Below are 24969 nucleotides of genomic sequence, written 5' to 3' on the forward strand. Positions count from 1 at the left end.
GAATGCCATGGTGCTCTCAATTGACTTGTTTGGCAGAGCTCTACCCTCACCCCACTCAACATGATATTTTCATCAGTAAACTCAACTCACCTTCATGAAACAACTGATAAAGTTAAGTCCTAAACGTTCAAATATTGTTGTGGCTACAATGACTACAAGAACATGAAGTCCCTTTTGACTGTTTTTCCTCCCCTTCAACAGGGATCACATATTTAGGATCCATTCGTTGGTATTTTCAATAAGTGGGCAACATAGTCCAAAACCTTCCATGTTGTCACATACGGTACCATGTAAAATTTTGCAAGTCTCTTGTGTACTTATTATAATACAACTTGTGTTTCCTCTTGCAAGCAGCACTTTAGCACACTATCAAGCCCCATTTTGTGAATGTTACAAATGATCACCTAAGAACTCCTCAGCTTCAAAAAAATCTTCTTTATTTCCGTTGGTTGCATAACATAAAGAAAGGATGTGATCAAGTAATTCTAATGTTGCATCACAATGACTTAATAATAAACATACAATCAATTGTTGTTCAGCAAGTTGCCATTGTAGCACCCATGCAACAGGTGTCATGTGTCAAGCAAACTTCAGTAACCAAACACTGACCCCATAATACATATGTTTTTGTAAATGTGAAAATTATCTGAATATCCAACCAATATCTGTCGTTATCACATAATTACTCAATATCACATTTTTTAGGGCATGGCAACCATTCCTCAGTCTCAATGCTGACTTGCAGACATCAATTGTCAACAGACACTGCAGACAAGCAAGTGTACCAGTCATCAAACAATATATGATGTCTGCATTATCTGGGCCAGCAATGTCAGATGGTAACCGTCACCTATCAAATCTACAGTTGCAACTTCCACCTCAGTACCAACAGTAGTCTACATGTGATCATATGAGAGTCAATAGTCATCAGCAAAAGCAGTTGCCAAGTCAATCAATAATGGCAACAAAAGGTTTCTACTGACACCAGTTTCCTCAATCTTGATAGAATGGATGATTTGAAAGGTATAATCAAAATATTAGAGTATCTACCCATCCTGAATGTATTTGTCTAATCACTTTTTCCTAAAACTACAAGTTTTCTTTCAAATGAAGGCTTCATATATGTGAAAAGGGAGTAAATTTCACAAATCACTTGGATAGGTCTAATCATAAGACTCAATAGAAGGTAGACCTAGAATTTGATCAAATATATAATGCCATATTTTTAGAAAATCAACCTGAAGACACACTCTAGCATAGGAAGCCTATCTCCCTCAAATTTTCTCCAAAAAACACAAAATAAACTTAGAAACAGCATTCAAAGCTGCAACTAAGAATAAGGAAAATTCACAAGTGAGAGAAGTGTCCTTTTTCAGGTAAACTTATCAAAGTAGTATTTTAATACAACACTTTGTAAAGAATTCTCTCACTGATGCAGCTTAAGAAGGTGCCTTCTAATCATTCTTTGGTAACATGTAAAAAGGTACAAAAGTAAAGATCCATCATAAGAAAATTCACGTCAATAAGTTAAAAGTACAAAAAGAAAACAATATAAGGTGGGTTACCTATGAACCCCTTTACAGAAAACTTGAAAAGTATCTCCCATGGGCCAACTCATGAACTCCATGACAAGAAATGGCTCTAAGAACATGCTCATAGTCATAACGTCCACCTATAGAAATATATAGTTGAAAAAGCACCAATCAAGTGTGTGGGTATAGAGCCCTATGATCTTCTTGTTACCTAAGTTATCAGGTTTGTATCCACAGGCCCCAAACTGGCTTTGGGTATATACAGGTGCATTTGTGGGTACTTCCTCGGTACTTGTCTGTTTTCATAGCCTTTGATGATTGGTGAACATTGAATCATATTTCATGAACTACATTTTGTAATTCAGTGATTGTTATAATTTTAATTGGAACTGTGAACGTAGACATATATGACATCATGGATATGACTTATTTGAATATTTTTCAACAATCAATTGGCATTTGGCATTAATCAATCATCAAGTATCATACTATGAAATGATTTAGTTTTACAATTTTGTATATTTCTCTCTTTTTTTGTATGTATAACGCATATATACACACACGTACCCAAATGTGCCGAAACCCCTAAAAAAATCAGTCACTTAACTTAGGTTGTTAGCTTTAGATCCCTTATGTTCCAAATATATCATGAAATATCACATCAAACGTACCATAGCTGACTATGTGTTTCATTAAGGACCAACATTAAGGTATAATTGTCAACCTAAAACATTACATACTTACATTTATAATTAATTATTACCAGTAGCATGTGGCTGAAAATAACCTAATGATATGTCAAATGATAACAATCAAAGCCCAAATAGTACCCAATTAGTCAACGAATCCAGCTGAAAATGCAAAAAATTGTGCATGCTTTCAATGTGGTAGGAAGAATAACTGTAAGCTTCAAAACAATGCAAAATTCCTTTTTGATAAATACGTATCCTAAAGATAACTCTTTGGGTACATTTTGATTTTCTGTATCAAAAAGAAGTTCACTCTAATACAACTCCCAGATCACATTTACAATGCCATCTAAAACATGGCCTTGTAAAGGTGGCAAATCTTTCCGAACACAACTAATTGCTGGCATAAGATTATGCCTACTATGAACATTCCTAGCGATTTGAGCCCACAAACATCTAAGAAGGTTGCAAATATTAATTGCACTTTTTTATTCAGATATCACTTTTCTTGCAAGTGCACGCATTTTGTTCTTGAAGATCTTTAGAAATGAATGAGGACAAGAAAAATAGAGATGTGTATCAAAACAAACCTTAACAAGTAGGATAATATAATTAGAATAAGAGTGGCAACATGATGTGACATGCTCACTCCAAAGTCTGACCGCCTTGTCTCCCAGAAAATCAGAGCAAAGATACCATATGTATAGAACCCTGCTGCATACATATACAAAGCCTTCAACTTTGTCCTGCAACCCAAGGTATTCAACACATAAGCAGTGGTAAGAAATGTTCAAGAGAATTATTTTAATCCTAGACAAAACAACTATAGCTTTAGCTATAAAGCAAGCTTCTGAAGAAACCAGATGTAAACACCAATGAGCCTTCATAATATGAAAAGAAATCTTACTTTGCTTTTTGATCTGGCCAGACCTGGTTCCCAGGCCCAACCCAAAAATTCTGTGTATTTGTGAACCATGGCTCATTATATGACACTACTAATGCAAAAATCTCTGCTGACAGGTAATATATGCATTTCCATGCAGATTCCTTGAACTTAGAGTGTCGTTTCTTGAGCTCATCTTTCTCATCCTGAGATGCACCTTTTGAACATCCTGGCACAAATCTTCTTGCTAGATGCTGCACAAAATTCAAATCCTATTAACAGTTCCAGATACCAAAAAACGAAATGATATCTATGCAAAATATCACTAGAATTCAGAAACAAATATGTACAGTGTTAGACGCTCAGACTCGATAAAATGACCTCTTTGCTGCTTGTGTTCCATTTGCGATACCCATAGATACGAATTACCCAAACTTTTTCTCTTGACAGAATCTATTAAATAACAAACCAGAACTACCGTACTTGTCCTCCCAGGCTCTCAAATAAGATAAGAGCTCCCAAAAAATATATGCAATTAAATAACCAGAAAATATTTTGCAATATAATGTTTTATAATTGCAATAAATTGAAAAAATGGTATACTAAGTTTGCAGTTTAGTATGAAACTGGATTCAATAAAATCTATCATCCTGATCAGCACAAATTCTAATTTATTTTTCAAATAGCTATAGTTTCTAAAGCTATAAGGTTCAAAGATCTTTGGAACTTTTATGCAAATAATCACTAACATTTGAATACATATAGAACACATCGAAATCACTGTTGAAGAATAAACACAACAAATGACAGAGCTAAAGGTAAAATTTATAAATCTGACCATAATTGGGTAATATTTCAAGATTAAAAGCAAAATGAACAATAAGAACAGAGATTTCTTAAGATATAATTGTTTTGGTATTTTATAATAGAAAAAATTAAATTTGTATTACAAAATAGAAAATTAAAACCACGCAATGCATGCATGCCTGTTGAAACTACTGAGTCTAAATTAAAGATATTTAAAAGCAGCCTAAAATAACATTGGTGAGCTTACGGTCTAATTGGTAGGAAGATTGGTGGAAGAGAAAGTAGCAAGGTCCAAAAGGGAGCTACAACCAAAAGGTGCAACAAAGAACAATAATTGAAACATCAGAACAATGTGACAAGAGAAAGAATAAGAGTTGCAGCAAGGATGATTATAGGAATGCAAGGGCTGAATAGTTCAGATCACCCTTGAAATTTCTAGAACTTGAATCAGTGAAAGAGATTGGTGACAAGGAAGAAAAGATTGCTGAAACACCCAGCAGTACAATGAAATTACCATGATAACAATGGTTTCCAAAACAGGCAAGGATCTGAAGAAGTCAAACATAGTTGAGGTTGAAGGGGACACCACTGTAAAAGAAAGTTGGGTTAAAGAGAAAGGGATAGCTACTATGTATCACACCAACATTTCCATTAGTCATATTCACAAAGCAAGGGCCCATCACACTCAAAGGCTTGCAAGCTTTTTCTTTAGGCCTTGGGATTGATTTCAACGTGTTTGTGTTAAATCACAATGTGATTAGTGCCACATGAAGTCTAGAAGATATATAAGCATTGGTTCTTGCAATCCCCAAAACCTTGCTACAAGGGGATACATTTAAAGAAACATTCCATGGATTGGGGAAACATCCGGCAAGTGTTCCCCATTTGGCAAAATGAGGATAAAGAAGTGACATTTCATTTGTCCACCCATCTCCAAAATATCCCCACATGGATGTACTTCGGAAAAACCATGAGGATGCATCGCCAAGGTACATTGAACATAGTATTGAACGAGTTGAATGATTGAGGGGTGATCAATTATGCCCACACAAATATTAAAAACTTCTTCTTTGTCAGTCCACACGTAAACAATTCCAGTAACTACTTAAGATTTGTAGGTTTAGCACATCAAACATCCACATTAAATGTAAGCATGAAATACACAAGAACACTGACACAGAGAACACCAGATTTTACATAAGAAACCCAAAACTAGAAAAACCACGGAGAAGCTAAATCTGATGAAATATGAAAACGCTTGTTAAGGTGACACCAAAAGGTGATTTGATACAAGAGGTTCACTGCAGAAGGGTCACTTTCGGAACAATCACTGTCGGAATAATAAAGCTCATTGGTGGTTGGGCTAACTACCCTTACCAAAATGGATATAACAAATACATGAACTGGTGGCACTACATTTGAATATGCATGTACAATTCAACAGTTATGCTCTGCTATCGTGAATCGCAGCTCATTGATAACACTCTCACAACTTTGCACACAAACTGCAACAATATATCACACCTATCACTTATCCACCTTGATTGCTCACTGCTAAACTCCTAATACTGGGATACAAAAGGTTCTTTATTTATATTAGTATTTGATCTTACATATGACGGCTTCACACCAAATGTGTGATATCACCGATTCAACAAATATTACAATTACATTTAATTCATAACATTGGTCCTAAATCTGGGACATACATAAGAGAACACACTGCAGTACAAACCTCAGACAGGTTTAAGGTATTGAAATTCATGTTGTATTTGTTTGAGCTATCTTAACACCACAACCAAAACCAAGAGATGGATACACAAAATAACCACTACCACTGATAGGATACTGACTTGAATGTATTATGGCCGATACACTATTCCACATTTGACATACCAAGAAGCCTAAGATGTCTTCTTTTTGAATCTTCCTTATACTCCCGAAACTATCAAGCACCCACTAATACCATAGGGTGTTGATATGAAGGGTTTTGGCATCAATGAGAACCAATGTCAACACTTTCTCACATATCCTAACAATCTCCCCCTTTGGCATTGATAGCAAAAAAAATTTTAAAAAGGATTAAGAAGAAAAACTAGTTTGCTAAAAATTTGAAGGCACTCCCTCTGAGTACATGATATCTTTTGTTTTCTCCTTATCAAAACTCTCCCTCTTTTTGCCATAACAAAAAGGGCCAAAAAGGGAAAAAGTAGAATTTTTTTACGTCAAATAGTAGTTTTTACTGTAAATACCTTTTTATACCTCTCCTTCAAGAAAGAGAACTCATTCTTCCATTTTGCAATCACTGCCTCCATTCGAGAACACAAACTATCACATTCCACCAACTTGTCAAAGATCCTATCTAATCGAAAATAGGAAATTTTGCTCAATACTCTCAACATCAGTTATGATGCTAGCAATATGCTCAAAACTCTATGATTTGCTACAAACATGCTCTTGTTTTACCAATAAGCACAAATAATGTATGCTTAGCATTATCACACTTCTTCTCAACTTTCCTTTTCATGATCCAAAAGTCAGCACTAAACAGTAACAAATTGTTTTTAGCCAATACAACCATGTCACATGGTAGCATGCTTGATATACTAGATACTACAATCATTTTGGTAATCAGATGGTCTATAAGCAACTTCAGTACAACAGTTATGTCGGCTGAAGAGCACTCAGGCCACAAACCTTCAACTCTGTCGAACTCGTCAGCATTCAACATAGTCTTGACCACATCAAAACTAGTAGCTTATGCTCATGCCAATGAAACCATGGGCTTCTTCATTCCCTCCTCAACTTCCATCTCTGCTCCTTCCATTATTTCGACTCTATTCATTTTTCTACCAACAACTTCCTCTTCACTATTAGATACCAAAACTTGTTTTCGTTTCTCACTTATCTTCATCCTGTTAAGTTTAGAAAATGAACCACCAACGACCACTTCCAGTTTCCTTTGTTCCAAAGAGGAACTTTCATGAAATTGCCTCACCGGTATAAAATTGATAACCACCAAACTAGTACCTAGCCTGTCATAAAGAGATAAGAAATAGGCCTTGCAAGCATCTATATTGTTTTCCAGTCCTTCATGGTACCTATAAATCTGTCTACCAATGGGAATATTAGTACTCCATACAACATTCTCTTTCCCATGCCAAGAGCCCATGAAGTAAAACACCAAGCACATAATCAATGATCCAAAATAGAAACCATAATTATCTTCCACTAACATCTTTACATTCAACAACAAGTTGTCTAGCAAAATTTTGCACAAAGCCATTAAACGTTCTCATGGAACATGTTGCATTTTATTTATACAGTTATGATTGAATTAGAACCTTCATGATTTCATAAATAAATTATGTAAGACATGTTGTGTGCAACATACCTCACAATAGGGTTCACAATAGTGTGGAATATAAATATGCGTTGATCTCTTCTAATCATCGTTAGGGCTTCCATCTCTTCATAACTAATCAATTTCTTTGCAAGAACTTCACCAACACTATACAGACCAATAATTTCTTTAATTTCTTCCTTCGTATAACTTATGATGCACGTTCTGTCCAACATTAGTGTTTTGCCCTAAAATCGCTTCAAAATGAGGAAGATGAAATCCTTGTCATCACACTACAGGAAATTTCCCCAAATATCAAGCCCTAACACTCTTACTTTCAGCCTTCCTTCTTTAGGTAATCCAAATTCCAACTGCTTTATCCATTCTTGATTGAATTCTTTTAGCTTGATTCCTTTTTGCACTAACATGAGCACCTGGTTTACATGTCATGATACTTCACAAGTTCCTTTTGCTCAAGTGCTCTGCAAATCTTCAAATGAAAGCCTTCGTTCTACAATACCAACTGATCCAAAAATTCACCTTCTAAAAGTCACAAAATTGAAAATCCCACTCGAATTGATTAATATTGATGCAATCAACATAATCCTCTTTCCAATCATTCAAGACCATCTTGTCATCATAAAAGCTTTTCCTTTTTCATGGTAGCAACCTAGCCACAACCAATACCACTCTAGAATAGGGGAGGTGTAAGATTCAAATTTTTTAATACTCCCCCCTAAGCCACAAGTCTCTTATGAGTTGTCAATAGGACCAGTACCAAGATCCGATACCGCAAAAGCCTTTGCATCGTTAGATTTCTTTCTCCATTCCATACTTTGTTTCTAAAATCCACTAGATTCTACAATATGCTTATCACATCCACTATTTGCCAATGTACTGTCAAATTTGCATTATTTACATAGTGACCTTTCTATCCATACTTGAAACAATTCATGAAATCCTTGTCATCAGACCACGGGAAATTTCCCCAATTATCAAGCCCTAGCCTTCTTACTTTTTGCATTCCTTCTTTTGGTAATCCAAAATCCAACTACTTTATCTATTCCTGATTGAATTCTTTCATTCTCCTTCCTTTTTGAACTGATATGGGCACCTAATTTAGGTATCATGATTCTTCACAAGTTCCTTTTGCTCAAGTGTTATGCCAATCTTGAAATCAAAGTCTTCGTGCTACAATACCAACTGATCCCAATATTCAACCTTTTAAAAGCCACAAAAATGAGAGTCCTGCTCAAATTGATTAATATTGATGCAATCAACGTACTTCTCTTTCTAGCCATTCAAGAGCATCTTATCATCATAAATGCTTTTACCTTATTCCATTATAACAACCTAGTCACAACTGATACCACTCTGGAATAGGGGAGGTGTAAGATTCAAATTGTTTAATACTCCCCCTGAGCCACAACTCTCTAATCAATTGTCAGTAGGACCGGTACCGAGATCCGGTACCACCAAAGCCTCTGCACCATCAAATTTCTTTCTCCATTCCATATTCTTTTTTTGAGATCCATTAAATTCTGCACTATGCTTATCACATCTAGTATTTGCTAGAGTACTATCAAATTTGCATTATTTAGGATAGTGACATGTCTATCCATACTTAAACAGTTCATATTCCTTTTCCTAGATATTAATGATTTGTCTCTACATTGACTTGTTTTAGGACCCAAATTATGACACACATCAATTTCTATGAAAAAATTTGTTCGTAGTAATCTGCTTCTCCTAATTTGTAACTTGACTCTCGCACTTACTTTCCTCATGACCAAGCTAATGACACTTATTACATTCAGTTCTTTGAATTTTTCTCATCGTACGATCTATTGCTTTATGACTGAAATTCTTGCAAATGTAACAACAACCATTTAAAGATAAATACCTTTGAGCATTTGATTGCTCACTAGTAACCTCTTTGCAGGTGTGTTTTGATTTCTAATGTTACTTGTTGGCTCAACTTTTGCATCTTCTTCAACCATCACCTCTTTGCCTTTGTCCTTTTGTTCCAGGATCTCTCCAGTAAATCTTGTGCCTTCTTTATCATTGCATTCTTCAAGTATGTTCAATTACTATCTAAGATATTGAAACAAATAGCTTTGGTTCAGAAAATTGCACTGATCACATGAGACTATACTCATGTGTTTGTGTGTGTCTATATATGTGTGTGTGTCTATATATGTGTGTGTGTGTGTTGAACACCGATATGTATATGTACATGAATATAATCTGAATTTCATTATGGAGATCGCAGCATTCAGAACTGTAGATGCATATTATTACTGAAGTAATATCTCAGAATTCAATTCAGTAAACAACTGTATTTATACTAATTGTTACCGATTGCAATAGACTTAGTTAAAGTCTTAATGGCATTAGTTTTGTTATAACTAATCACATCGGGTGTGACCATTCCACCAATCAGGTACATCAGTGAATGGTCATGTCTCCATTTGGAGACATGCCCATTCACCCATGTACCCATCTAGAATTGTATACATAGTATATGTTGCTTGATATTGCAACATAGAAATTGATTAATGTGTACAGATCGAAGGCAATATAGACATCAATCTTGAATAAATATTTATATCATTTGCATTTAGTTTATATATACTGTGCAGCACTTGTATTCTTCATTGGCGTTCACTATACTTGCAAGAAATATACATACTTCAGCATTGCAAAAAGAAATCTGTAAGTAACTTTACATGGTATCAGAGCTTGGCTAAGGAAAGATCACACTAAGTTTAATGAGTCAAATTTTTACTTTAAGACAAACAATCCTCTCTCCCTACAAAATGACAAACACAATGAGATTCGAACATCACCTTGGAAGTGCTGATAACTTCGAATCCTGGAAACTTCGAGTAATGATGTTAAAAGAAAACAAATTGGAATCATTTGTAAAAGAGGACAAACAGGAACCTAAAGATTATCCTGAGGAATCAGAATGGATCGAGAAAAATGAAAAGGCAATGAAGATAATTGTAGATATTGTTCGAGACCACATGGTACCTATTGTGGCAAAACATACCATAGTATATCATATGTTTCTAGCTCTTGAAAATGAATTTACAATCAATAATACTGGCAGAAAACTTGCTCTTAAAAGGCAGAGGAATAGTGTACGCATGAATAACGAAGAAACTATAAATGCTTTCTTTATGAGAATCACAGACTTACGAGATCAATTATCTGCACTTGGTTATGAGATTGAAAATCAAGAGTTATCCTTAATAGCATTAGGAGGACTTCCAAACTCATGGGAATCCTTTGTACACGTATAGGTGCTAGGTCTAAAATCCCTAAACTAGATCGTTTAAGATCAAATTGTCTTCAAGAAGAATCAAGATTAATGATTAAGGGAAAACACAAAACCCTAGATGAAGATGTTCAAGTTCTGAATACAAATGCTCATAAGAAAGTAAAGAAGAAAAACAACAGAAGGAAAAGAAATTTTCATGGAAAAGGACAATCCAAACAGAAGAAAGACTTGTCCAAAATCCAATGGTTCAGATGTGATCTATATGGACATTATGCAATAAATTGCCCCGATGGATCTAAACCTCAAGCATCTTTTGCAAAATCTAAGAAGTCAAATGAAGGAAATGAACATGAGAAATATGCTTTCTATTCTACATTATCCAGCCAAATATCAACAAAAAGGAATACATGGATAGTTGACAGCAGGTCTTCCAGACACGTCACTGGATATCAGGATAACCTAGAAAGCATGAAAAATAGAAATAGATGAAGAAGTTACAATTGGTAATGACTCTACACACTCTGTAAAAGGAATTGGGACTTGCACCATAAAATTGAAATCTGGAAATTTTATTCAAGTTTATGGAGTTCTCTATGTACCAGGTATTAAGAGGAATGTAATATCTATATCCGCTCTTGAAGATGATGGTTATAAAATTGCAATCATGGAAGGGAAAGTACTAGCATGGCCTAAAAATCCAACCATTAAGAAAGCTCTAACAATAGGAGTACGACAAGGACTCTTATATGAGCTATGTGCTAAGACAAACCTTGCATTTGTACATGAGACCTCTAATTCAAATGAAATATGGCACAAAAGACTAGGTCATATCAACTTTCGTGCCCTAACATCAATGGAGAAGGTAGTAACTGGAATGCCCAAGTTAAAAGATATTCACAATGAATCATGTAAAGGTTGTGCCCTAGGGAAAAACACTGAAAGGCCGTTTCCACGTAGTTTGAGCAAAACTAAAGAAGTGTTGGAACTAGTACATTTTGATCTATGTGGGCCCATGTCTATACCATCTATAGGAGGATTCTTGTACTATTTGATATTTATTGATGATTTTTCAAGGAAGACGTGGATATACTTAAATGCAAAGAATCTAAAGAGATTATATCTAAATTTAAAGAATCAATGAGAACTCCTCTGATAAGAACATTAAAATTATGAGAACAGATAATGGGGAGTATACTTCCAAAATATTTAAAGAGTTCTGCAAACTGACTGGGATTAAGAGGGAGTTCATAGTCCTTTACAATCCTCAACAAAATGGAGTTGTTAAAAGGAAGAACAGAACTATTGTAGAAGCTACTCGAGCCATGATTTTTGATCAAAACTTGAGTATGTACTTGCGGGCTAAAGCATCCAACACAGCAATCTATATTCAAAATAGATGTCCTCACTCACATTTGGACAATAAGACTCTTGAAGAAGCATTTTCTGGAAAGAAACCTGACATTAGTCACCTAAGGATATTTGGATGTCCTGTATATGTTCATGTACCTAAGGAGAAAAGGACTAAGTTAGAACCTTTTGGAAGAAAGAGTATTCTCATTGGTTTTAGTGAAACGGTAAAAGGATACAGAGTCTACATCCCTGGACAGAAACTAATAGAGCTAAGCAAAGATGTCATCTTTGAGGAAGACATTGCTTTCAAAAGAGCCAAAACCTCCAATAAACTAGATACATTTGATGTATCTCCAAAAGAGACTCCTGCTCCTACGATTCAAGGGGAAGTTGCCTGAAGAGACTTCAACTAAAATTGAAATCCTTCCAGAGACTCAAGAAGAGAGTCTTGATCACTATAAAAGGCCACTTTGGGCAAGGAAAATAATACAAGAAGGAGATGGATTCGCAGCCCCTTCAGGAACCTTCCGAGAAAGCAAGAGACCTAGAAAATTGGCATATTATGATTTCGTACATGAGAGCTTGAATCTCGAACCTTCTAGCACTTCTGAAGCACTTACACATCAAGCTTGGAAAGACGCCATGGTGGAAGAATACCAGTCTATAGTAAAAAATGATGTTTGAGACATAGTTCCAAGCCCAAAGGAAAAATTTGTTGTCTCTTCAAAATGGCTCTTCAAAGTTAAGTATGTTGTCGATGGCAGCATTGAAAAACATAAAGCTTGTTTTGTGGCTAGAGGTTTTTCTCAAAAGGAAGGAATTGATTTTGAAGAAACTTTTTCACCAATTGCCAGATACACTTCTGTCAGAGCTGTAATAGCCATTACAGCAGCCAAAGGTTGGAAAATCCATCAAATGGATGTAAAAATTGCTTTTCTAAAAGGAAAGATAGAGGAAGAAGTATACCTGGAACAACTAGAAGGATTTGTAACTCATGATGTTGCTTCTTATGTTTGTAAATTGAAGAAGGCTCTATATGGACTTAAACAGGTTCCCCAAGCCTAGTATGAAAGGATTGACAAATACCTTTTAAGTCTTAGATTCACCAAGAATGTGGCTGGTCCAAATCTCTACTTCAAAGTAACTAAAGGTGATATGTTAATTTTAATTCTTTATAATGATGATCTTCTGATTACAAGGGAAGAACTGTTAGAATAGGTGAAAGATACCATGTTAGAATAGGTGAAAGACTAATCTCCCAAGAACACCTGCATGCATAAACCTGTCACATGGATGAAGCAAAGAACAGAGGCAAGGAAAAATCAAGGAGGCCAAAAAGCCAGATCCATCTTATGGACATGCAAAGAGCAATATCTCATATAATCCAATAAGTGAATGAATAAAATACAAAGAGGTGAATCCTTATAAAGGAATCACGAAACCCGAAAAGGGAAACTAAAGCCTAAAAAAGCTAGGGTTGCACAATATAATTAATAAAATATTAATTATATGCACCTACAAGATAGCTTAAGAAAACTAGAGTAATAGGCAACTTAATTAATTAAATCAAAGTGATTTAATTAATAAGTTAGAACAAATAATTACTCTAACACCCCCCCCTTAAGCGAAGCTTGGGAGGAAGCTAACCTAGCACAGCTATGAAAGAGAATTGGGTCCCGGCAACAAGGCCAGATCAGGTACCCAATCACAACAAAATCTCTATAAAGAGGAGAAATAGAGAAAACCACATGGGAAAATTCCTACTCCAAAAAGAGATAGCAAAGAATGTTCCAGAAGAAGGAACAAAGAGATCAGAAGAGAATCATTGAAGCATGAAGAACCGCAAAACTCTGTCAAAATGCTGATCTGCAGAACCTCCATGGAAATAGAAGGCACAAACCATCAACCAAAGGAACCTCCATGGAAATAGAAGGCACGAACCATCAACCAAAGAAGCATAGAACAACAATATAACCTCCCCTTAAGGCAGGTGAGGTGACAGGCAGCTGAAAAGATGGGCCAAAAATCTCCTACAACACAGGAGCCAAACACATCGAGAGTGAGGTACAAACACAAATAAAGGAATGTGTCATCGACACTGCATGAGGAATTAGAGAAAGAGGGCCTATAAGTGGCAAACAACTATCCCCCCCATGGCACTTTATATAATAGTGCGAGTACAACGAATCACAATGATTAAAAGGATCCTGAAACGCAAGAGTGGCACTTTATCTCAGTGCGTTGCATAAAAATGCTTACAATGAATATCAACAATGATCAGAAAAGACATAAGGCTGAAACAACAGAAGGTAGAGCCCAAAACGAAGCAACTGAAGCAACAAAATCGATCCTCGGACCTGAAACAAACAGGATATCCACCAGAATGCTAAAATGCAAAAGACTGAATAGGATGTGCCTGGAACAGAATCTGGAACAACAAGCAGCATCACTGGAAAGAGCATAGAAAGAGCTTTCCAACGATATAAAGAAGTCCAAAATCGGAGATCGGAAGCTCAAGATACGCCTCCCAGAGTGCAAAATAGAACATCCGACTTTGACTGCCAAAATAGGCAACCAAACTGTATCAAAAGTCCAAATAACTAGCACCATCATGACGGGCTCGGAAAGAGCTTTCCGACGATATAAGATTCATCAAAAAATACCTCCGTATGACAAAGATATGGCCAAAAAACCACAAACAGCTTTTAAAACAAAACAAATTATAGAAATGATGATTTGAAAGCCGTCAAATTTCAGCCCAAAGATGGATGACGTCAGCACATGCGGCTGTCAGACCTGCTTCAGTACCTTGCTGATGTCACTTCTCTGTCATACTTTGCTGATGCAGCATCCTTTTTTGGAAGATTTTGAAAATGTTTTTTTAAACAAAAAACAAAAAACTTTAAAGAATTTTTGCAAAAAAAGCAAACGCTTTTTTTAATAAAAACTCATGAGCCTTTTTTTAATAAAGCCTTTTGATTTTATGATTTATTTTTTTAATAAAAAAATAAATCTTTTCTTCGGAAAGCGTGCTCAAATCTGGTAACAAATTTTTGCATCAAATTTCAATTGTGTCCAAATTGGACAAATTTTATATGGAAACAGGGGTTTTTGGGTGCTACAAATCCAACGGTGAGGTCCATTTGGGCTCAAAATGCACCGAAAAAATGACCCCTCCAAATCCAATACAAAATAACTCTAAAAATTGAAACCCTCTGAAAAATGCAACTTCTGAAATGCTTCACAAACCACGAACAGCGAGCAACAAGCTTGCTCTGATACCATGTTAGATTAGGTGAAAAACTAATCTCCCAAGAACACCTGCATGCATAAACCTGTCACATGGATGAAGCAAAGAACAGAGGCAAGGAAAAATCAAGGAGGCCAAAAAGCCAGATCCATCTTATGGACATGCAAAGAGCAATATCTCATATAATCCAATAAGTGAATGAATAAAATACAAAGAGGTGAATCCTTATAAAGGAATCATGAAACCCGAAAAGGGAAACTAAAGCCTAAAAAAGCTAGGGTTGCACAATATAATTAATAAAATATTAATTATATGCACCTACAAGATAGCTTAAGAAAACTAGAGTAATAGGCAACTTAATTAATTAAATCAAAGTGATTTAATTAATAAGTTAGAACAAATAATTACTCTAACAAGAACATCTTATTAATCAGTGTAAGATTTGGCTTCTAAATTCGAAATGAATGATTTGGTGATTCTCAATTACTTTCTTGCTTTGGATGTATGTTAGAAGTCTGGTAATATCTTTCCACATTAAAAGAAGTACACTATTGATATTTTGAAAAGATTTGGAAAGTGGGATTATCAACCTATGTCTACACCTATAGAAACAAACCTTCACAAGCTAAAGGAAGCAAGTGTTGAATTCAGACTAGTTGATCCCACCTTTTAACGACAAATAATTGGGTCCTTGATGTATCTTGTAAATACTCAACCTGATATCTGCTATGCAGTGAATGCATTAAGTTAGTTCATGTGTGAACCTCGTGAGATTCATCTTGTTGCTTTGAAGCACATATCGTGCTATCTTCAAGGTACTATTGGGTATGCACTTAAATATGAGAATACCAGCTTGGAGTTACATGGACATACTGATTATGATTGGGTTGGAAGTGTAAAAGACCAGAAAAGCACATCAGGATGCTGCTTCAGTTTAGGATCAACCATGATCTCTTGGATATGCAGAAAGCAAGCTTCTGTTGCTCAAAGTTCTACTGAGGCAGAGTATATTGCAATAGCTATGGGAGCTCGAGAAGTAGTGTGGCTTCGGAAGTTGCTTTCAAACTTGTTTAGTGAACCTTTGAAACCTACCACGATTCATTGTGATAATCAAAGTTGTATCAAGTTATCTGTGAATCCGGTATTTCATGATAGATCCAAGCATATAGAGATTCCTTACCACTACTTAAGAGACATGGTGGAAAGAAGAGCTATTCAATTAGAATATATTAATGCAGGTGATCAAACTGCTGACATTCTCACCAAGGCTCTCCCTAAAGTGAAAGTTGATCATTTTAGAAAGAAACTTGGCTTGATTGAAATGTAAGTTTTTGAGATTGGGTCTCTACTTTGTAAAATTTGTATTAATTAAATAAAGATGTTTAAAGTGTAAACTCTTTTGTCATATCTGTGATTCTATGATGCATGGGCCTACCCTATGTTCATTATTTAAGGAGATAATATTTTATAATGGAATATTGATTCTGATAATATAAAGTGACGACTTTATTATTATTAGATTGGTCTTGATATTCAAGGAAAGATCATGTTAATCAAAAGAGCATGTTGATGGATATCATGTGACTTGATATTTGTTGAAGATCAATATGTTCAAATTCGTGACGGATATTATGTAACTTAATATCTATGGATGTACCATGATTTGGTAAAGTGTATATCATGTGACTTGATATCTATATACACACCATAATTGAAAAGAATATCACGAGACTTGATTTTCTTATATATATCTTGAGGATATTAATTCTTATAATGAGAAAAATTCATATGCACTTTGTCTTCCCTAGCTAAGAGGGAGTGTTGAAACAAATAGCTTTGGTTCAGAAAATTGCACTGATCACATGAGGCTATACTCGTATATATACATGTTGATATGCTGAATACCCATATGTATATGTACATGAATATAATCTGAATTTCATGATGCAGACCGCAGCATTCAGAACTGCTGATGCATATTATTATTGAAGAAATATCTCAGAATTGAATTCAGTAAACAAGTGTATTTATAAAGATTGTTACCGATTGCAACAGACTTAGTTAAAGTCTTAATGGCATTAGTTTGGTTATGACTAATCACATCAGGTGTGACCATTCCACCGATCAGGTACATCGGTGAATGGTCACATGTACCCGTCCAGAATTGTATACATAGTATATGCCGCCCGATATTGCAACAAAGAAATTGATTAATATGTGCAAATCGAAGGCCATACAGACGTTGATATTGAAGAAATATTTATATCATTTGCATTTACTTTATATATACTGTGCAGCACTTGTATTCTTCATTGGCATTGACTGCACCTGCAGGAAATATACATACTTCAGCATTGCAAAAAGAAATCTGTAAGTAAACTTTACACAAGATAGTGTTGCTTCCACATGCCTTAGATTTTGCTTCCAGCTTCATTAATTCCAATTCCAACTTTTCATTTTGCTTTGTACTTTTCTTGATTATTTCCTTGAGATTTTCTTCAGTCACTCTCCATTCCTCCAATGCCTTTTCTAGTTCAAACCTTGTGATGCAAGCATTCCTTGACTTGTAATTCAGTCCAGCTTTAATGGGATCTTCTTTCTGAGTCTTTCCATCATCTGTTTTTATCTCCGGAATCAGATCTACACAATTATCCTTTAATTCTCTCTGTCTGGTTGTTCTTGTTCTAGCTCTGAAAATTCTGTTCTTTGACTATTTCAACTCTCGACCGACTTCTTTGTGCCTTGCCTTGAACTTCTTAATCTGATCTCTTAGTTTTGCAATGCAGGTATTTGCTTCCATGAGGTTTTCTTTCAATTCCTCATTTTCTAATTCGGTACCTTCAATATCACTCAACACAATCTAACAATCTTCTTTAGAGTAGAAACCTCCTTCCATCTGTTCAAAACCCCAAGATCTCACTCAAGGAATTAAGCTCCATCTCAAAGGAACCAAGCTCTGATACCAATTGTTGAATAGGTCAAATGACTGAGAGCAGGCTTGAATCAATTATTCCCACACAAATATTATAAACTTCTTCTCTGTCAATCAACACTTAAACAATTCCAATACCTATTTAAGATTTGTCGGTTTTAGCACATTAAACATCACAGTAAATGTAAGCATGAGATACACAAGAACACTGACATAGAGAACACTAGATTTTACATAGAAAACCCAAAACAGGAAAAACCACAGAGAAGCTAATTCTTATGAAATATAAAAACACTTGTTGAATTGAGACCCAAAGGTGATTTGATACAAGAGGCTCACTGCAAAAGGCTCAGTACCAGATTAATAAAGTGTACTGTTGGCTAGGCTAAATACCCTTATCAAAATGGATATAACAAATACATGAACTGATGGGACTGCATCTGAATATGCATGTACAGTCCAACAAATATACTTTTCTATCATGAATCACAGCTTTTCTTACAGCTCACTGATACCATATCACAACTTTCCACACAAACTACAACAAAATATCGCTCCTATAACTTATTCATCTTGATTGATTTCTCACTGCTACAGTCCTAACACTCTGATACAAAAGGTTCTTTTCTATTTACATCAGTATCCAATCTTACATATGTCACCTTCACAACAAACGTGTGATATCAGCAATGTAATAGATATTACAATTACATTTAATTCATCGCATCATCCTCAATCTAGAACATACATAAGAGAACACATTACAGTACAAACCTCAGATAGGTCGGACTTAAGATGTTACAATTCATCTTGCATTTGCCAAAAACCATCTAAACACCACAACCAAGACCAAAAGATGGATAAACAAAATAATTGTTACTGCCAATAGGATGCTAACTTGAATGTGTCATGGCTGATGGACTGATCACTGCAATGTCTTCTTTCTAAATCTTATATTCTTGAAACTGTTTAGCACCCACCAATACCACAAGGTATCAGTATGAAGGGTTTTGTCATCAATGATTCCCTCAGTCTGGTAGTAATTGTTCTTGCTCTAAAATTTTGTTTAGTCTCTTTCAACTCTCAACTGACTTCTTTGTGCCTTGCCTTGAACTTCTCAATCTGATCTCTTAGTTTCGGAAATCAGGTATTTGCTTCCATTAGGTTTTCTTCCAATTCCTCATTTTATGATTCAGTGTCTTCAATATCTGATCTGCCAACCTTCTTCAGAGAAGAAACCTCCTTCCATCTATTCAAAACTCCAAGCAGCTAAGCTCTATCTGAAAGGGACCATGCTCTGATACCAATTGTTGTTAAGGTCGAATGACTGAGAGGGGGTGTGAATCAGTTTTTCCCACACAAATATTAAAATTTAAGAACTTCTTTGTCAATCAACACTTAAAACAATTCCAATAACTACTTAAGATCTGTTGGTTTACCACATCAAACATCCACAGTAAATGTAAGCATGAAATACATGGGAACATCAACACAGAGAAGTCTAGATTTTACATAGAAAACCCAAAATGGGAAAAACCACGAAGAAGCTAATACTCATGAACTATGAAAACACGTGTTGCAGTGACATCAAAAGATGATTTGATACAAGAGGCTCACTGCAAAAGGCTCATTGTCGAAATCATAAAGCTCACTGCTAGCCAGGTTAACTACCCTTATCAAAACGGATATAGCATATACATGAATTGATGGACTGCATCTGAGTATGCATGTACAGTTCAACAGTTATGCTCAGCTATCATGAATCACAGCTCATCAATACTACTGTCACAGCTTTGCACACAAACTGCAACAATATATCGCACCTATCACTTCTCCACCTTGATGCTCACTGCTGCAGCCCTTACACTCGGATACAAAAGGTTATTTTATATCAGTATCCAATCTTACATGTGTCGGCTTCACACCAAACATGTGACATCACCAGTGCAATAGATATTACAATTACATTTAATTCATAGCATCAGTTGTCAACCAAGGACATACATAAGAGAACACATTACAATTCAAACCTCAGATAGGTCGGACTTAAGATATTACAATTCATGTTGCATTTGGCAAAACATCTGAACGTCACAACCAAGACCAAAGGATGGATACACAAAATAACTGTTACCACCGACAGAATATTGCCTTATATGTGTTGTGACCGATACACTGATCCACCTTTTACGTAGCAGGAAACCTGAGATGTCTTCTATTTGAATCTTCTTCATACACCTGAAACTGTCAAGCACCCAGCAATACCACAGGGTGTTGGTATGAAAGGTTTTGACATCATTGACAACCAATGCCAGCACTTCTTCACATATTCTAACACATAGCTTTAGCTCGTGAATGATAGAAACCAGGGCTCTATCAATGAGCTAATGAGCATGATGTATTAAGTGACAGTCCTTGAATCATCTTGGACTTGGTCATGTTTTAAGTATGCCTTTGTTATGAGAAATTGTCTTTGATGTTGTTAACAATTAGGAGTCCTTGAATACAAATACTGAAACTTGTATTAAAAAATGGGACTGTAAAAGTTTGCCAAAACAGCACCACAGTCATTTTGTGCCATATATTTAAAACAAGGTCAAGATGAAATACTAATACGATTTAATACATTAGCTTCTAAAACGTGCCTTTGTTAGCAGAAGACACCTTATATCTTGTTAATGTTAATGGTCCTTGAATACAAATTGTGCTATGCATGTCAAAAAGTGTTTATGAAGAGGACATATATAAAGAACACAAATTATTTAGCTTAAGTTTCCAAAATGTTCTACTTTACAGTCCTGCTCCTGAAGATAATAAATCTTTCAGATAGTTCCCATTCAATATAAAGATCTCTATATGGAAACCATTTGAGATGTTGAAAGTTTTATTTATGATATGATAAATTTATATGTTATGATATCATATGATATATTAATATGAAATTTTCATTTATGATATGATAAATTAATATGTTACTGTACACTATTTAAGGGAGTTATTTCATTAAAGTTTAAAACAGCTTTCTTCCCAATATATTGACTGGATTTGAACATTCCAAGGTACCAGAAATGTATTACACCTGCCTCTGCCAATAATTCATTGAATCAATGTGGCCATCAAAAAAATTATATCAGACATGGACTAGCGCTCCATGTCTTTAGAATGCTGATGTTTGAAAGTCTAAACCTGAAGCTTTCTGAGAGCCAGATAAGTGAATTTCTCCCACAATATTATTGTTGCAGACTAATTATTTGGGTGAAGTCATCATGCTTCTGCGAATACTGAGGCAATCAAAGTGTCAGTTTACCCCAATGTCCTCATCAAGAATTAACTTCATCCACAAGCAAAACTAGGGTTGTTTTCAATCACCAAAGAAGGCTGAATAGTTCATGTAGGCTAGATGAATGAAATCACTCGACTTACTCTCAAGCATAAACCATGAAATTTTCACAACATGATCACCCTTTAACATAATCTCAGAAACTCCTACAGGCCAAAGGAACAAATTATGACAATTGATATAAACTTTAATACATTTAAAATTTCTATGAAAGTTATAGAAGCATCAAATATTGCATCTCTAAATCCGAGAGAACAACAGTCCTACTCAAAACATTTCAGATTCTGGACACAGAAAGGAAAGCTATCATTGAGCAAATGGAAATTACAGCGAAGAAGGCAAAGGCAATGCTAGTTCACTATTTTTTTTTTTTTTTTGATAATCAAAACTCAGCAACCTGGCGCCCACTCTTAATGCTAGTTCAATATTAACTACGTGTAAGAACACCCAAAAGGCCTTAATTTAAAAAATTCAACATACTCAATTTCACATCATATTATGAAATAATACTAAATCACCAAGCTCTACTCTTACTCCTATGTCTGAGTCGAGTCTTCGGAATCTGAAGAGAAAAGTCAACTTTTTTCTACAATCTGGGCTGAGCCTGTATGCAAGAATGTTGTGAATTTCTCATTCCACACATCAAAGTTACCAATGAACTGCACTTTATCCTATTGCCTATATAGTACTGAAGGGGGAAAACCCTCCTTTTTCAATCTTACTGGCTGCAAAGTGAAGTTAATTTGTTTTTAGTAGGAGTTTTACTGAATAGGAACAAAATTCATGCTCACAAACTGATTTTTCATTATCATTTCATTTCTAGAAATTGGAATACATTTTTAGAGAAATTTTTATCGCCCAACGGTCCCAACAGGAGTATTCTTGAAATTAAAGACGCCCAATTATTGTGAAATTTGGATTTCAAATATTTTAAGCATACTTTACTTTGAAGGTTCATTTTGTCAAGTCCTGATCTTATCCTTCAGTAAGTCTGGCTGCTAGCAATAAATCATTAGGAAGAATATTAATCAAGAGACAGAACATACCCCCAATAATTCGTAGTTGAAACAAATTACAGAAAAGCATCCCAGAAGATCACAGGTCAAATTTCAGTTAATCAACTACAGTTGTTGATGTGCTCGTTCGTCGGAAGGCCTTTGATTGGAAGAGGAAAATTCAAAGGCAATGTCTTGTATGGGTGATTATTTAGAGCCCACGTCAGCTAGCATGCAAATTTGGCATATGAAACTCCCCTTTGCTAGGGAGAGAATTTTGTTTTTACTGGACAGAAATTTCTACCTATACGTGTTCGTATTTTAAACTTGATGGATTCGATCTCATGACTGAGTTCGAGAATAAATCAAGGTTTGCGGTCAGGCACTATTATGTGACTACCGAGGTTTGGTACAATAACAAAGGGGAGCACTTGTAGGAGCATAACGCATGTTAAAATGTTCTTCACTGGAAAAATGGTAAACAATAACTCTATCAGCAATCTAATAAATGTAAAGCATGAAGAGGCACGCATCCATATTTAGAAATCAAACTGCATAGGCTTCAACCAGATTCAACAATATAACTTGTTCGTAATCAATAAAAATCTTTAAATTTATATCAAAAAGTAACACAGAAAAGGGCAAATATTAAATCAAAAGGCAGACTTTTATTGGATTAGTCATTAAAAGTCAGCTAGGCATGATCGCAATCACCTCAAATATGAATCTGTCGAGGAAAAACCGTACAACTGGGAAGAAAAGCGCAAAGAGCGGCACAGCAGCAAGGTCCTCATTGCAGGGAAATGACTCGATCTCCCAATCAATCCAACCCATCCTTTTCTATGTACACTTGGCATCAATCTACTAATAACAATCGGCCACGTCTCAGCAAGCACGGATCCTCCCACAAATTCCCCTTTGCTGAAAAATCATATGTGAGAAATTAGAGAAATGGGTATTACCTTTTGAAGATATAAGGGCTGCTGGGCGATGAATATATAAGAGGGAAGAGCGGATCCAGAGTATATTCTGAATCTTCACACATCTGTTGTGTTACAAAGAGCAATCCTCGTTTGCATTGCATATTGTAATGTTCCGTGTTTTATATTACTATATATTCTATGGCCCGGGGTCGACCCAGAGCTGCATAATTGACAAGGTCAGACTGATTGTTTTGATTTATTTTTTTGGGCTTTTCTTTATTTTTTATGCTGTTCAACATGGAACTCCGTGTTTGTCTGAAGAAAGTCTCATTATCGCCCTTTACTTGTCCTTTGCTGAACCTGTAGTTGAAGCTCGCAGCCATACCCGGTACCAAGTTGAGTTATGTCTAAATATCGAAGGGATGGGTATATTGAGTACGTCATTTGATCTGCTAATATACCAAAACAAATTGTGTTGCTTTAATTTGAAAACCATCTTGATTATTTGGGTGGGTAAAACATAAATTTGAAAAATAAAACAATATAAATTTATAAATTCAGATTACTAAAATTATAATAAAGTTTTGTGGATCAAGAAAGTGCATAGTAATTGTCTTTAATTAAAAAATAAGATAATTATATTTGTTGTACCAAAACAAATTTATATAGTAACAATCTTTTAGTAAAGAATATTTGAAATAGTGAAAATTGTACAATCTTATATTTTCTTGTTGAGTTTGGGTCCCATGATGTCTTGACCAATGTATGTTGATGAAATATTTTGTGTTGATTTTGGGTCCCATGATTTCTTGACCAATGTATGTTGATGAATGACATTGTCTGTCTTGATTCATCACCACTTATCTCTATAAATGAATTTATTTTCCTAAATTTGAATTTTACTACAATAGTTCAATCTACTCCAAAAGAGATTTAGATAATTTGAATTATTCTAAATTGCAATAACATTATTCGAAAAGGATTCTCTAAGAGTGGAAGGTGAATTTATTTAAAATGTCTTGAATATAAGTGCAACGTGATCAAATGATATTAAGATCAACATTGAATTGTTATCACAAAAGCATATTCTTTTAAGATCAAAGGTTTTGTCTAAGGAGAATATAAACTATCTATGAATATTTGTAAATATTATATGTTCCTTATAAGATCAAAGAACAAGCAAAGCAACGAGCTATGTTCAGTTAATAGATTTTGGCAACTTAAAATCCACAAATCATAGGTTTAGTTCTAGTTATTTTGATCTTTGATGGGCTCATTTTGAAATTCAACGTTACCAATAGACCAAGGGTCCATTGACACTAATTATTTATTCAAGATGAGATTTATTATTTATAGTGATTTAATTGCTTTGTTAATTCTCTTAGTGTTTTCTATAGAATGGTGTATCTACTCTTTCATTTTTTGTGGACCCAACATTCTTTCATGACTTGGGATTTTTATCTTGGTGTTTATCCTTCTTTGTCATTAAAGTTTTTGTGTCTAATTTTTTGATTGTATGTACTTCATCTCAAATTTAATTAGTTTTTGAACTACCCTTATTTATGTTTCATTGTCACAATTTATTCTGAGTATGGAGTTTCTTCCTATCATGTCTATTTGATCCCACCAACTCAATCCT

General features: G+C 35.0%; 1 protein-coding gene across 1 annotated transcript in view; it reads right to left on the reverse strand.

The window, feature by feature from the left end:
* Positions 1-23760, reverse strand: part of LOC149556582 (ASC1-like protein) — a 70346-nt gene extending 46586 nt beyond the window's left edge. The window contains exons 1-4 of the mRNA XM_089830972.1: positions 23370-23760; positions 23122-23268; positions 3129-3358; positions 2812-2967 (exon numbers count right to left, since the gene is read on the reverse strand). Coding sequence (XP_089687098.1) covers positions 2812-2967; positions 3129-3358; positions 23122-23241 — 506 coding nt within the window. The 5' untranslated portion in view covers positions 23242-23268; positions 23370-23760. The remainder of the gene's footprint in view (positions 1-2811; positions 2968-3128; positions 3359-23121; positions 23269-23369) is intronic.
* Between the last annotated feature and the right edge of the window lie 1209 nt (positions 23761-24969).

This window comes from Cupressus sempervirens, chromosome 5 (assembly GCF_028749045.1).
Source record: "Cupressus sempervirens isolate cs-2001-9-10 chromosome 5, ASM2874904v1, whole genome shotgun sequence".
Classification (NCBI taxonomy): Eukaryota; Viridiplantae; Streptophyta; class Pinopsida; order Cupressales; family Cupressaceae; genus Cupressus; species Cupressus sempervirens.